Below are 16,806 nucleotides of genomic sequence, written 5' to 3'. Positions count from 1 at the left end.
AAATATTGAATGCTCGCAACATTAAGGAGCAAATGCAGAAATAGTTAGATATTAGATTTAATTTTTAGAAATAGTTTTGCTTAGAAAAAGGGCGGTCATTTAAACCGTATCCTGAATCTGTGTAATTAAGTTATTTAGTTAGTAGTATTTAAACCCTTCTCATGCATTTAGAGAGGGGTCCAGAAATTTATCAAAAACTTGTCCTCAGAACATGCACTTTTGCACCCTCAGAGGAGGTTTTGGTGAATGAATGGATCAAGATTTGTTGATGTTTGCATCTGATATCTGCTACTGATGTTGCACTTCTGTACTCTTAGTGGATGTTAGAGCAAGGAGAGACAAATCATTGTTGCTTGAAGCTTATGAGTAGGACTAGTCATAAATGGTACTTTTATCTCTTGACCATTTCTGCTTATATGTTAAAGTGATATACAGTTTTTAGTTGTTTATGTATTATTGCATGAATGCTTGAGTTATCATTTGGCACTTTTGTACGGTGATAGCTATTTATTTATGCTTAATGTATGAATAGCTCATTATGCGATACGTTGTTCACAACTGTTTTGTCTAACTTTTTATGCGAAGTGGTTCATCTTGATTGATTTCCTTTCTTATAATCGCTGAATGATCTTTATTACCAGTTGTTATTTGAAATCTCTTTAGATCGCATAATAGAAGAATTACACCCTGGGTTAGTATAGATTTAGATGTGCTGTTTATTAGAGTACAATAGCATAGAATTAGATTAAAAGTTTGAATTAGAATATCTTAGTTAGGAACTGTTAGATCAGCAACATCAAATTCTACACACACACACATAGATTGGGAAACTGGTCCCATTATCCCCAATTGGACCCGCTATACCAAACGGATAAGGAGTTGCCAACCAAGGTCCGGATCGGGCGGGTATCCCCCCTTGTTGTCGACCCGATTTTCGAGGCTTCAACACAGTCCCATGTGTTTTAATTTGAAAATTTCATTTCCAGAGTTCTATATGTTGAATGTATGTTTATGGGAAAGGGCATTTAACTAAATGAGAGTGATAAGGTGAAATTAAAACTGGGTTGGGATTGCTGGAAACTTTTTAGTCATCAAATTTCAACATTTCTAAAATTCCTTGGGCCACAAATCTCGCCTTGTACTTTTTTTCACACTACCATCTATTGCATGGTTGATTTTGAACAATCACCTAGAACTCACAACTGAATTCCCTACTAGTCTTGGCACAATGTCCCACACATCATTCTTCATGATGGAGTTGTGCTCCTTCACCATGACATCTCTCTATCCTTGTTGGCTATTTACTTCCTCAAAGTTGGAAGGCTCTGCGTCTATGACGTTGAATATCAAAGCCATATATGTTGGAAACTCCCATGGAAGCTTGCTCTTCCAGAATGTGGTTTTGGGAGCCTCCACATGATCTTGGGCATCTCTCAAGGCCTACTCAAACCATCTATTCCTCCAATCTAATTTGGAGGAGGCTAACAGCCCCTCCTCCCTAGAAGACTAGCCCTCTAAACTAGAAGTTTGTGAACTCTACTCACCCTTTGGATAAACCTGTTAGGTATCCTCCGCAATTGTCGGTAGATCATGAGATTTCTTGGAGGCTAAGCTCTCATCAAACTTGACATCCCTGCTCACAACTGTCTTTTGTTGTGCTGGTATAAAGATCTTGTATGCCTTCGACTCTTCATTGTCTCCAACCAAAATGACCTTCTCACCTGAGGGCTCCAACTTTGTCCTCTTCTCCACATGCACATGGATATAGACTACACAACCGAAAATCTTGAGATGTCTTGTTTCAGATCTCACCCCTATGAATGCTTCCAATGGGGTCTTGTCCTCCAAATGCTTGTGAGGACTCGTATTCTGCAAGTACACGGTTGTGTTGCATGCTTCTACCCATGAAAACATCGACAAACTCTAATCATGGATCATGGCCTTCACAAAACTAATGATGGATCTTCTCTTCCTCTTTGCAACCCTATTCTGTCACAAGTTGTAGACAACGGCCTTCCCCTTTTTGATTCATGCATCCTTGCAGAAATCTTTGAACTCATTAGAGGTATACTCACCCCCGTTGTCAAACCTCAGTGCTTTGATCTTCTTCCCTGTCAAGTTCTCCACCTGAGCTTTGAACTCCTTAAACTGACTAAAGACCTCACCTTTGGTCTCCATGAAGTAGATCTAGGTGTTCCTGGAGAAATCATAAATGAAGGTGAAATAATAGGATCCACTCTTGACTAATTCCACTGACATGGACCCAAAAACATCAAAATGTACTAAATCCAAAATCCTTTTGGATTGAGTCTCACTATTGGGAAATGAAGCCTTGACAGACTTTCCAAGTGCACAACCTCTATACACCCCCTAATTATCCAGACTGAACTCTAGAAGTCTAGTGACCATCTCTCTCAGTATGGGTAGTGCCCTGTGATGAAAATGCTCCATCCTCCTGTGAAAAAGCTCGCACAAGCTCTCACTCTAATGCACCAATTCCAGAACAAGCTTTCCCTATAGCCTATATAAGTTTCCTTCCTTGACTCCAATCCTCACAACTGTGTCATAATTGGCTCCCTCTGGGCATATGAACGCCTGCTCTTTATCGAAAATAATTGCATAAACTTTGTCCATCACTGAGATGGACAACAGGTTCTTCTTCAAACCAAGCACATGCAACACCCCCTAAGCATCAAATGAACCTCCTAACTCAAGTTGGAATTGCATCGTCCCTTGTTCCCTCACTGCACACTTATTACTTGCCATCATCACCATGCTCCACATTGTACCCTGAGTCATCCTCTGAAAGTTGATTGAATAGCTCTCATGCTTCAGTCATGTTGCAGAGGCACCATTATCCAAGTACCAAGCACTCCTGACAATAATGTTGGTAGAAAGGTAAGAAACAAGGGAAAAAACATTCTCAAACTTTGTTGCAAATTCACTCAGTTGGGTCTTTGTTGCCTCTGCTACGTGATGTGTCTCCCCTTCGCCTTTCTTCTTCTCTGGACACTAAGAAGCATAGTGACCTTGCTTATGGGAAACAAAGCACTCCATCTTTCTCATGCCTTTCTTCTTTCTAGGTTGATGTCCTTGTCTGTCACTGTTACCTTTCTTGGTGAAAAATTCCCCTTCGCCCTTTTTTGTCTTGCTAATGAGGGCCAATTTTTCATCACCATCTCCCTACTTCTTGGCTCTGGAATCCTCTCAAGTCTTCTCCTAAATGGAGTCATCCCATAGTCTCTGCTAGTTTGGAATGTTGTCCCGAGCATAGATCCCCTTCACAAATGGTTCCCAAGGCTTGGTGAACCCATTTAGAGCTACATTCACTAGCTATGCATCCAAGCTAATCACATATCTGTGTGATTCTCATAAGGTAACTAGGACATTGTTGGATCTAGTCATCCGACACTCTCAAAGCTTGTTCTTCATAACCATCTTCTAGACCAGATTGTCACTTTGGAAGGGACCAACAAGAACATCAAACATGTTCTTGGTTTGGTATTCTCTGCCACATGTGGGATCAAGTGATCTTTCACAATATCTAATATCACCCTCTGTGCTTTGACATCCTTCTTTTCCCGTGCTTCCTGATATGCAGGATCTGCTTGCACTAGGAGGAACCTCCCCAGAGTCACCCACAAGTCTTGCTCTTTCAAGAGCAATGTGACTCTTGCCTTCCAAGACAAGAAATTTGAAACCCCATCTAGTCTGTCCTAAAAACTAAGACTGCTCCTACCATGGTTGTCTTGTGCTTAATCCTTCAATATTGAGACCTCCGAATTTGATAGATCTGCAGTCAACAATTTTGGATCTACTTTTCTCTTCAAAGCCTAAGCTCTAATACCATATTAATTTCTAAAACTCAGTGCCTAGGTAAATAGATCAAATCTAGATTTACACTACTAGAATTCTTTAACCAAATAAAGCAGCAAAAAAACTTAGAAAATCAAGAAAAAGCAAATCTCGTGCATACATGATTTTTCTGCTCTTCAACACCACTTCATCATTCAAATAACTTCTGAACTTACAAGAGCTCCCATACTTGAAAAATGGCCTTGAGAAAAATAAAAAAAATAAAAACAAACCCAGCAAACCTAAATTTCCAGCTCTCGAAAATCCACCCTAGATCACCTTTATGCTAGACTGTACAATATGTACGGAATGCAAACCCAGGAAACCTGAATTTCCACCTCTCAAAAATTTACCTTGAATCACCTCTTTGCTGGAACATACTGTATGTACAGCCTATAAATTAATGGCTTCCCTCTCCTTCGCTACTGCTGTGATTCTTTTCCTTGCCCGGAAAATAAAAAAACTCTTCCTTTTGATTTTTCTGCTCTTCAACACCACTTCTTCATTCAAATAACTTCTGAACTTACAAGAGCTCCCATACTCAGAAAATGGCCTCGAGAAAAATAAAAATAAAAATAAAAAACAAAACCCAGCAAACCTAAATTTCCAGCTCTCGAAAATCCACCCCAGATCACCTTTATGCTAGACTGTACAATATGTACAGAATGCAAAACCAGGAAACCTGAATTTCCACCTCTCGGAAATTTACCTTGAATCACCTCTATGCTGGAACGTACTGTATGTACAGCCTATAAATTAATGGCTTCCCTCTCCTTCGCTGCTGCTGTGATTCTTTTCCTTGCCCAGAAAATAAAAAACTCTTCCTTTTGATTTTATCTCTCTTTCTCAAAATCCTTCTTGAGAAAATAATTGATGTGTTATTTCTTCCACTTGGCTTCCTTTTATAATTTTGAGATAGGCTAAATCCCTAATCTCAACAGTCAAGATTAAATATAATCTCGAGTTGAGATCAATTGTCCAAAATTCATCTTAAATAACTAGTACCCAAACATAGGCATTTTATTAAATTAATTTCACTTTATAAAAAGACACTCATTTTATTAATTAATTAATTAAGTGAAATCCTAAGTCTAAGAGTCATTTAATCATTATTCCCACAACTTGGACACCTTGCTTCTGCAGAAATACCTGTCACAGCCATAATCATCAACAAATGTAACCTATAATCTTCAGGCTTTGAGGTGCTGACAGCCCTATCAATGCATGAACAAATATTTCACACCTGTCTAAATCAATGATGTGAACAATTTCGGCCTCAATTTCTTGCTCCTTTAAGTTGACAAGCTATTCCTCATTTGTTTGTGTAAATTCCTCCATTTCCTCTTCATTATTATTTTCCAAGGCAAATAATTTTGTTTCTTGACATTTATAGCCTTTTAACCATTTATTGTTACAATCAAAGCATAATCCTTTTGCTCTTCTTTCCCCCATTTCCTAGAAGATGATGATGACACTTACCTAGAAGACAATTATGACTACCAAGGTGGAAACAATGCAAAAGACACAAATTTAGAGCATCATGACCCATTATCCAACTGAACCAGTGGTCACTACTTTCATGTCAAATATACAGGGCATTAACACTTGATAAGAAACAATGAAAATATGTACTTATGTATGTAAAGCACCATGACCATCAAGTGTGAGTGAAATGAGCAGTAAAGCGGCTAGATATAGTGACCCTGACAACCATATTGAATTTGATGACTGTAGATTTAGAGAGAATTTGCATTCACCGCTTTTGCACCAAAAAAATTATTCAGATCATGCCAAAATTTCCTTGAATGATATTTCCAATCTACATGATGTAACTCTGAATCTGAGAGATAAAGGCCAATAATAGCTTTGACTTTGTCATCATTACTTGCCATTCAAATAATTTACTTGGATCTATCAATGATTGCTTAGACCCTTTTTAACGGTAAGTCACTTGGGCTATGCCCGGGCAGACCGAAGTTCAAATCTCATTGAGTACATTTAGCAGCCTGCTGTGGTGGCGGCTAGAGGGGCGGATTCCCCTTTCCCGTTGAGTCTGCTCTTGCCAAAATCATTGGAACTTAGTATAACTGATTTGCAGGTGATTGGTTATGCTCTTGGTGTTATAGTGGCAGCGTCCAGGTTTGATCCTGGGTCTCTCCTAGATTAGGCTAGACAGTTACCGATTCACCATGTGGTATAAAAAAAAAAATGATTGCTTAGACCCTTTTACTATTCCCTGCATGTTCTTGTTCATTTCTTGTTCATCAGCAGCATCTGAAATTTCACTTTCTAGCTATGGAAATTGTGACCTAAGTATTTGTCCTAATTATATGTCTCTGCTTAAAGTCCAAACAGAGAAATCTGAAAAACTAATATTTACTTCATCTGAAAACCCAAATATGCCAAAATATTCTGCTGAAATGGAAATGCTGAAAATAAATTAACAACTGCAAACCCAAGTGGTAAAAAACAGAAACAATAATCTCTGTTTAAATCTGCCCCACTATATACTTCCAAATCACCTACATATCCAAGGCAATTCCCTTATTGTCAGATTTCCGATTGAAGCAAATTGTACCTGAGTAACTCTGCAATAGAATTTTCTTTGTGATGAGCAATTCTCTCCTCAAGATGCAACTTGCATGGTGACAGATAGGGTCTGCCAGTTGTGCCATCTACAGGAGCCAGAGACCGAGACGCACCTCATTTTCTGGTGCCCCATATCCGATGAGATCAGAGGACGATATCATTGCCTATATAGACTCTAGAGTGCCGAAACGATCCCTCTCTACCTTCCTCCATATCCAGACCAAATATGCCTAGCCCTCTTCATCACGCAGATAGTTAGACACAGATGTCAGATCCTACTTACCCAGCCTCATCCGAGGACAGTCCGGACAATCACATCATACATTCAGGTTGATCCAGATGACTGGGGCAACAAGCAATGAGCTGAGTTCCAGGGTATTTCAGATAGTAGAGCAATGAGACTTCGGGTATTCCCTCAGTGTCCCCCCTTGAGAGGCCAACCGTTACCCTCGAGACTGTTGCAGAGGTGCCAAATAGCACATCAGTTCACTCACACCCAGAGCATCAGAGAGTTTAGTACCAGACGGTTCCAGAACAGCCCTCCTTGCCCAACCCCCCCCCCCAAACGGATTCCTCCCCAGCCCCAAAGGAGCGCCCAAAGACTTATACAGAGCTTCTTTCCTTTGGCCTCAAATGTTACGAGTATCCGTCACTCTACATCCCCCCAGGATCATGCAGCCAAACTCCTCATTGGATCTAGAGGACTCCAGTGCCGATAGCGAGCCAGTGACATTGTCACCCCCCTCTCCATCAGCTATCAAACTTGGGTATTCTTGACATCATCAACCTCCAGCCTTGGACTTATTCACATAGCCTTCTACATGATCCATTATATACATGTTTATGAGGTTGTTCTATTATTATTGTATCCTTGTTTACTTCATTTCACCCTAGTTTTAGCTTTGGCATTTTCTAGGAGTTGCATTTGCACTGCCGCATGGTACTTGTACTGGTTGTATCATTCAGCCCCATTGACCTATTTATAGTCATTCATTGGACATTAATAGAATTATCTTATAGACTTCAGTCAATTTCCTGGGATTTTTTCTTAAAATCGGCATCAGAGATCTCCCTGCTATGATACCATGAAACAATTGGATATAGAATAATAATATCAAGAAACCCCATAGAGACTTGATGAAAGAACCAAATACATACAAAGATAAACACAATGACATCACAAGATATTATGTAGTACTTCAGTACGTATTTAGAGTTCACCTCCTTATGAAGGGTCACACAATGGGTAAACCTTTTCCACTTACAAATATGGGATGGACAACTTTACACAAGTGAATAAAAGCATAAATTAAACTATAACTTAGAGCCATAAAATGACTATTACAAAAATAAGCCTTATATTCTAACATTATTAATCAGCTTGTCTAAATGTAATTACTCTGAACTCAACTTCAGAGAAATTATATTCAGCACAGACTAGGCCCTCTTTTCTTTCTATAGATTCCCTTGCAGGACCATAAGGGTGGCCAACTGATCTAAGTGGCCTAATAACCAAGAGTTGTTATATATGGCTGCAGACTTTCTAATCCAGAAAGTTATCAGAAGATAATTGCAGGGACGTTTTACAAATAAGAAAACTTGATTCATTCAATCCTCAAGGATCAAACCTTGCCCTTATGCCAGTTACCAAGGGATAGGTCGGAGGAAAAGCAAAGACTAATGTAAAACGAGGTTCTGCAGTTAGTGGAACCTGGGAAAAACACGTTAAACCTTGGAATATCAGAATTGAAATTAACTTGTCATTCTGGCAGTTCTCATGGTAAAAGATAAACACGTATGGTATCCAGAAAAGCCTTCCTTTTGAAGGTCAGCGCAATGTTGAAGTAAAGCCCTTGTGTCCATAATATACCATATAAGAAGGCCGAAAGTTTGTAGAATCATCGAATTAATTAATGCTCAAAATTTTCATACAAAAGAAAATAATGGAATTTTAACAGTGCATTTTCATCCAATAATGGAATTAGTATAGTGAGTTATAATCCCTGTCATAACTTGGCTAAGATTCAACTTTCGTAGGGACAAAGTGGGGCCTGTAAACTAAAACGTATGAAAAGAAAAGGATATCAAACTTCAAATTTCAATAGGACAACATTTACCCATTGATCAAAATAAATGCAAAAAGTACAGCACAGAGAACTCTGTTTTTAATCTTCAATGATAAACCGTAAGTCTACCCTATCATTCAATCTGTCATCTGTATTGTTCAAAATAATGAATGCTCAAAAACAGGAAATATATGGTAGACGGCAGTAACATTATTTGCTTTATACAATTGGAATAGAGAATTGGCATAGGAAAGATACTGGTGTAGTTTGTTCAGAAAGGAAAAGAGAAACAGGAGAAATAATGTTAGGAAATAAAGAACCATCGATAACTAAATCTTAAAACCAAGGCACTTAGGGAAATGTTAACTATTCTGGAAAAAGAGAAATGAGTTAACAAATGTTAATTGTTCTGGAAAAAGCGAATTGAGTTAATATAAGACATCCACTGAAAGCTTCAATTTCCTTGGAAGCTTTCTAGTTGACAACAACCTAAACTAAAAAAAAAGGAATCAAGCTGGAGGCTTACAAAATAATTCAAACCTGCATCTGCTGGTGTCAGACTGATACAAGGCCTCCATCCTTGACCTTCTCTTGGGTGTTGCCATGCTGTCATTAGCTACAAACCCCAATTATTTCAGAAAAAACACAGATCAGCTACTGCTTCAAATTACATTAATGTTGTGGTCTCATCAGAGAAAACAGACAAACAACTCTAAATAGCTTGTGTACATTCTTCAAGTTAGAATATTTGCATCAACGAGAAGACTCCTATCTTCTCCTACAACGCATAGCCAAAGATGCAGAAGTCATCCCAATAAATTATTTCAGGTTATCCTTTGAGATAAGGATTTTAAATAAATAGTATATCTAGGAAGATCAAAATAATTTATCCCCTAATCATTCAACCATGAAGAAAATGCCATCAAACCAACACAAGTTTACAACTTAGAACAAAAAGAAGAAAAGAATTAAGTGCAACAAAAGCTATGAAACGTTAAATACAGCATGCAAGTAAAATTTCTAATCCTTTTGGACCTGCCACACATAAAAGAGATGATGAAGAATATTTAGAAAATCATCTGTCATGGTTGCTGATTTAAATGGGTTCAATTTAGACAATCACTAAATGCCTTCAAAAATGACGAGTCCAGAATTATATTCTCTTCTCTGGGATGCCATAAATATTTCTAAACAACAGATAGCTTTATAACCTGCAGTAGTGTTTTACATAGCCTTAAATATATAAGCAATAAAATTTGTACAACCATGAGAAATTCTGAATCATTTTAAGCGCAACAATTTAAGCTGTAAAGGTACAGACCGATTATATCAAGGACAATACAGACCAATAAACTTCACAAAGACATTTTCAAAATTTGCTTCAATCATTTATCTTATAAATAAATATACAAAAAAATTATGGTATTTCAATAACTTTTATGTCATTCTCTTCCAAGAAAAAGGAAGCAGCTGATGGGGTCACAGTTAAGCTGTGAATATGATAACTTGTCAAGCCACCCACCAAGGTTCCAACCCCCCGGGAGAATGAACAATCAGATAGGTCCAAGTACAGGGAAGAGTCCCATCCTGTCATGGTAACTTAACCAAAGGAAAGTACTTATGTCGAGTAATTCTTCCTTGCAAGGTCATTTCACCTTGGCAAGCAAACCACTTGTGGTACCTGTTACCCACCAAAATGGGTAACCCCATTTTCTCCTATATTGGACAGCCAGCCAGCCAACAGCCCTACACATTTGCTTATTAATGATGATATGCTAATTCCTCAACCATCAGCACTATTCAAACACCTCTCACCATCTGACATTCCTCGGCATTCCTCTTGGATGAAGGTGAGCTACCACTCAACAGGCACTTTGATCATTCTGCCATTAGGTGTTTTTACTTAATGTTTTGGGCATTTAGTATGGATAAAGGGGTGATCTAGATGATTGACCGACTTGACTGTAAATATGTTCACTCACCTTACCAAGGAGGTTTAATCTTTAGCCCTAGTCCAGTGGGACCCTCTAAAGCCTTAGGGGCATTACTTGGAAGACCTGGATTAAAATAGTGTGTCCATTCTCCCTTGCCATACTTAACATCTTCCATGTCACATTATTATCATTGATATCATCTCCATTGTTTGGGTTAACTGGCATTGGTTCATTGGATTTGGCACTTTCTTATCCACATCCTTGAGTATTGTTAGGAAACATTTCCCTGAAGGTTGAGACATAAGTTAGCATGTGGCCAAAAGCCTAGAATGAACTCTACCCTCCTCATTAACCATCACTTGATTCCTAGGCACTTGATGCTCCAGCCATCAAAAGGAGCCCTTGCATGTCCCAACCCTGACGAGCAAGACACTGTCTCAAGGGGTAAAACAAAATGCTATATCATAAAAAGAAAATTTTGATCATTGAGGTATGCACCAAAATACAAAGCATTATCAAGATTCAAAACGAAGTAAAAGGCACACCAAAGGTGTAGATAAAGCAAGCCAAGCAGGGTAACTCATACCTCCATGATTGTTGCCTCCATTACATCAATACACTCAAGATGTAGACTCTTATTAGTTGGCCCCTTAACCATGGCACTTGGCCATGAAGTCCTTCCACTCCATTGCCACTTACTTACATTAACACCCACTGATTAAGGGTTGACCTTGGAAATGTCACCTCCCCTTGGGGTTTAGAAATGTTGATTCTTTTTTACAATATACACAAATAGAAACTAATCTTCTAATATTACTACCTAATAATCTTCATAAAATTTATCTTATGCCATTGATATTGTTAAGCAATTATACACAGAAGATTTCAACAGTAATGCAATGAAAACAATAAGATCATAAAGAGACAGCCATGCACAATAGAGAACAAAATTTTCCCTAGGAAACCCAAACTTGGGAGAAAACCCAGCAACTCTTCCTCTAGGATAAATTCTTCTTCATCAAGGTTTACAATAATTTGTCTAGAAATCTATGTCAAAAACCAAGTCCAAACTTCAGTCACTTCACCCTTTTTCTCCTCCCACGAATGCCTTCTATAGAAGAGAGATGATGGTGAGTGAGTGATCCAATGAAGTGTCACATGGGTGCATTTACCCCAAGGGACACACCCTTTCATGATGGGGGTGACTTGTCCCTTTTGAGCCTACATGAAACCCAATAATAAAATTTATTTTATTTAAATTTCCATAATTTTTCTAGGTCGACTTATGAGGCCTCTTAAAATGTGGGAATACCTCCCAATGCTACACAAAAATCAACACTCCCTCTTAGCAACATAGGTATTCTCTTTGGCTGCAACAAACTTTTCCTTTGGCTGAAATTTCTCCTTAAGAAAAGTTTATGAGCTTGTCATGTTGATGCATGTCTATAGATAACTCCATCCTAGAGTGAGCAATGTCCTCCATAGATCTAAGGCCTACCACAAGCCCTCTCGCCTCTCTTGCCACACCACAAGATGCTCTCTTGTTGACCACCTTCCAAAGGCCCTCTCACCCCTCAAAATTTTGAGACCTACTCGGCCTTTTCCTTCACAATATGCTCTCTTGCTCGACCATGCTTAGCTCTTCATAGGCCCTCTCGCCATGCCACAAGATGCTCTCTTGTTGACCACCTTCCACAGGCCCTCTCGACCCTCTCGCCAAGCTAGGAAATGTTCTCTTGCCAACCACCTTCCATAGGCCCTCTCAGCCCTTAAAGGTCTAAGGCTTGCTCGGCCTTCTCCTCCACAAGATGCTCTCTTTCCCAGCCCTCTCAGCAAGCCACAAGAAAGAATCACTCACCCCTGTACTTGTATTTTTCCATGGGGTGCAATACCATGGGTCTATGGGTGCAAAGCCCCATCACTTAGCCCACTTGCCCCACATGTGAGAATACTCCCAATGCTACCCAAAACATCAACACTCCCTCTTAGTGAGGGATGTATTCTCACAACACCACCTAGAAGTGACTTTACCTTAAAACCTGGAACACATTTCCAACCTTAACTGGCTACCACAGTTGCTTCATATCACACAAAAGTAACTCCCCTTTGTATGACAAGGACCCTTCTTCAAAGACATCTTGCTCCTAGAAGCCTCCTACTCCTAAGCATCGTGCCTGGCCATCTTGTACCATGACTTCTTGAACCTAAAGGTTGTCTTCCTCTGAGTTGTTTACTCCTTCTGAAGGCTGACTCCCTCCTGAACCTGCTCAATCCCTCTGAAGGCCGACTCCCTCCTGAACCTGCTCACTCCCTCTGAAGGCCGACTCCCTCCTGAACCTGTTCACTCCCTTTGAAGCTTGACTCCCATTGACTCTAGATCGCAGGCCTTCTCGGCTGTAACAACCTCGGGTTAAAGTTCCATGTAATAAATTGGCATTATAAAGGCAAAGATAAAACCAAGGTCATGGAACACGTATTCCGAGCTGAATGAAGGGAAAAATATTACATTGGGGTCCATTTGTGGTTAATTATTTATTGACTATGGAAATTGGCATTGGCAAGAGGCAAAAGGCAATCAATGGCAATTAATACAAGAAATAAAGGAACATAAAAGAAAAGGAAGATGAAGAGACAAGAATATGCATGCAAGGTAATTGAAGAAAAATGAAAGGAGAAAAGAAGGAAAAAGGAGAGCGAACACTCATTTATTTCATTGATGATTCACTTTTGGAGAAGAGCAAGAGGAGAGCAAAAGGGAGAGAGAGCACTTGGACACAAGGAAGACACAAGCAAGCAAGGAACAAGCAAGGGAGTGCAAGAGGAAAGTTGGACAACAATAAGCAAGGGAAGAAATCAAGCATAGAAAGAGCAACCAGCAAGAGGATTTTGCAGGTAACAGGTTGCATGTATGTTTATCTTGTTGGGATTTGAATGCATGGTTCATGCATTTGGTTTATTGGTCATTTTGTTGTCATTGGCATGGAATTTTCCTAGATTAACAGTGGTGTATAACCTTTCCTTTGCCATTTCCTGGATAGCCATGATGTAGTGGGTTCCCTTTGGTTGAGCTTTGGATTGTCAATAGATTTTGGATCTTGTTGAGGTGGTCTTAGGAAAAATCCCAAGGGTTGAGGGTGGAGATGGTTTTCTCTAGGAAGCTCTTGACAAATGGGTGGAGACATGAAAATTCCTCTAGCTATGGTGAAGAAATTCTGAGGCATCCAAGCATGTTTTGGTTTTGGTGATTTTTGGACCGGTTTAAGTGAAATCACTATGGTTGAGGCCCAAGGGTGGAGATGGTTTTTGTTTTGGTTTATATGTGATCCGACATTCATGCTTGGAATATGGCACAGGGGTGATTGGTTGAAAAAAAGATTTGGTTCAGCCCAATCTATGGTCAGGTGGTACATGGAAGTCCCTAACTTGGTTGGCACTATGCATATGTTAATATGTGTTATTTTTTATTAATGATCAATGAGCATAAGTGTTGATTCACTGTTGTTTATATGATTGGTTTTTCATGGTTTCATTATGGTTAAATGTTGGTTACATGCATGGTATATTTCTTATTATATTATGTGCTCTTGATCTAGATCTAATTCATGGTTTGATGGCTCATGATTGATTTATATGAATGCATGTGCTAATCTATGTTTTATTGTAGCTAGTGCGAGAGGGCAGCAAGCCTTCTTGATGAATATCTGATGAACTAATGAAAACAATGAACAAACTATGCATTCATGACCTACAGGTACCATAGTCACAAAGTGTTTGTATAAATGAATAATTTGGGCCTCCAACTTTCCAGGGTCGTAACTTTCGCATACGATCTTCGTTTGGCCATAATACCTCGTTTCGAGGATCTCCACAAGAAGGCCAAACAAAGAAAATGTGAAACAAATTTTGGCACTTTTCCGGTCTCTCTGTTTTCCCTAAAAAAAGTTGCCACATATAGAAAGTTGTGTTAAATTTAAAGAAACAAAATTTAAAGGAAATAGTGTTGGTCAAGTTAGGCTGATAACAGTGTGATCATGTGTCGTTGGGCATTTGCATTCAATTTTGGACATGTGGGCCCCAATTTCCATAAGTGCATCTTGGAAATCAAGTCATGCATAATAACTCTCATCTCATGTTTACCCAGGTGAGCAAATTAAAGTGGGTAAATGTGGGGTGGGGTGCTATAGAGTGGTGAAAGCGAGGTTTACAGCACTGGACCTCGGGGTAAACGCAAATTGTTGTGCAAATATATATGCACATGTCTATATGGTTATTGCACATGTTTATCTGTTTATCATGCATGCATGGAAGTTGTGTTAATGTTGTTCTAGTATTTTGATTCATGCATGCCCTGATATGTTCTCGATATTATTATGTATCGTGTTGATATGAATTGGCTTGTGCAGATGCAATAGCCGCACCAGCAATAAGTTGAGGTACTACTAATTGATTATCCCTTTTATTTTATTTAACAATGATATGTTGCAGGAAATAGAAGGCCAAGAGATGAAGAGTAGAATGATTGAGGATAGTTCATATGACTCCCCCGATAGGCTAGAAGAGAAATTAGTGGGATGGGAGAAGTCGGTCCAGTAGCAGGGAGAGGGAGACTCTCCTGATCTAGCAGATACATTGAAAAGTCTGAAGGCAGAGATTATAAGTTGCAAAGCAGATAATGAGAGGTTGATTTAACCACAAGAAAGGCTTGCGAAACCTCAAGAAAAGCAAGCAGAGGTTAATGTTGTTATCCTCCAAAGCCTTTCAGATTTGCAGAAGCAGGGACAGTTGGGGATTAATCATGGAGACAGAGAGGAAGAAAGGACTAATGGTGCAAATGGAAGCGGGTCTCAGAAAAAGTACAAGATGGACAGGGATGATACAGTGAAGAGTGGCATACTCTTGGAAACCCCCAACAGAAGGGCTAGTCTGCATGGATTTTATTCTAGCTCTACTTCTAGAAGACATCATCATCATTGTCACCAGCATCATTAAAGGAGGAGTGAGAAGGGGCATTTGCTAGAGGAATTCATGAAAGTCAAGCCTCTTACCTTTGATGGAAAGATGACTAAATCAGAAGATGAAAAACCATGGTTGCTTGCAATGAGGAAATTCTTCAGACTTGATGATTACTCAGAGAATATGAAAGCCAAGATAGCTACCTTCGGTCTTAAAGGAAAAGAAAATATTTTGTGGGAAGACGTCAGGGGTATCGGTGAAGAGAAGTTAGCTTAGGAAGAATTTGGGAGACTCTTCATAAAGAAGTACCTATTTGAGAGGTATTATGATGGAAAGGCCAAGAGCTCAAAATGGGTTCCATGTCGGATGAAAGAATATACAACCAAATTTCTAGAGCTATTGAGATATGTGCCCTATCTCAAGGAATAGAAAGCAAAGATCCAAAGGTTTATCAGTTGATTGCCATTATCATTCAAAGACCGGATTGAGTTTGATGAGTCTCAGTCATTAGAAGAATCCATTAGGAAGTTGAAGCATTGTTACGAGCAGTCAAAGCGCAACCTTGAGTCCAAGTGTGACTAGAAGGGTAATGAGAAGACTAAAGGAAAATGGCCCAAGAAGTGAGGAAGATCTCAAGATGCAAGCGAGAAGAAAAATGTGGCCCCACATAAGAAGTTCAATGCAGCTGAAAAAGGACATGGGTCTCAACCTGCAAAGCTGCAGAATAAAGGCAGTAGCAAAGAACCATCGAATCGTTTAATTTGTTGTAGAGATCACCGCAAGAAGGATTGTCCATTGTATCAGGGTGGTAGGCCTCAGATTTACAGTACTCGGGAGGTGCAGACAGTTGAGGATGTAAGACAGAGCATTCCTCGGATTTATGCAGCAGTTGATAATAAGCAGACCGACCACCAGGCACCCATTATCTAGATGGAAAGTAATCTTTGTGATCAAGTTGTTTCTATTTTGATTGACCCTAGATCAAATTATAGCTATATTAGTCCTGACCTGGTGGATCAATGTCATTTGAATAAGGAAGTTCATGCAAAATCTTGGTTGGTACAGTTGGCTACAGAGGCCAAGAGAAGATTTCACCATTGGGTAAGATCTTGTGCATTCGAGCTTAACGGTATGCCTACAACAGCAAATCTGAATTTGCTTCCTTTGGGTTCATATAGTATGCTTTTGGGCATGGATTGGTTGCTTATTCACAAGACCAAGGTGGATTGCTATGACAAGGCCATTGAGTCTCTGGATGATGATGAAGTCTTGCAGGGAAAGAAGAAGTCTACATCAGTAAGGATGGTTACAGTTATGCAAGCGAAGCACAGTAGCATAAAAGGATGTTTATTGTTTGCAATACATATTTCCAGTGACAAAGAAAAATGATGAGGATGACAAAGTCCTGA

The 16,806-nt window shown here is 39.3% G+C and overlaps 1 protein-coding gene across 2 annotated transcripts in view; it reads right to left on the bottom strand.

The window, feature by feature from the left end:
* The window catches only part of LOC149218114 (O-fucosyltransferase 9-like), a 280,725-nt gene that overhangs the window by 249,434 nt on the left and 14,485 nt on the right, over positions 1 to 16,806 (bottom strand). Inside the window, exon 2 of one of the 2 annotated variants that reach the window (XM_089383814.1) lies at positions 9,051 to 9,126. In XM_089383814.1, coding sequence (XP_089239940.1) covers positions 9,051 to 9,126 — 76 coding nt within the window. Of the gene's footprint in view, positions 1 to 9,036; positions 9,127 to 16,806 lie in introns of both variants that reach the window. The other variant, XM_089383815.1, reaches the window with a different exon arrangement.

The sequence above is a fragment of the Pinus tabuliformis genome, chromosome Q, assembly GCF_031772625.1.
Source record: "Pinus tabuliformis cultivar Carrire ecotype Pingquan chromosome Q, CPIR1, whole genome shotgun sequence".
Lineage (NCBI taxonomy): Eukaryota > Viridiplantae > Streptophyta > Pinopsida > Pinales > Pinaceae > Pinus > Pinus tabuliformis.
The sequence above is the reverse complement of the archived record's forward strand: the minus strand, read 5'-3'. Positions and strand labels throughout refer to the sequence as shown.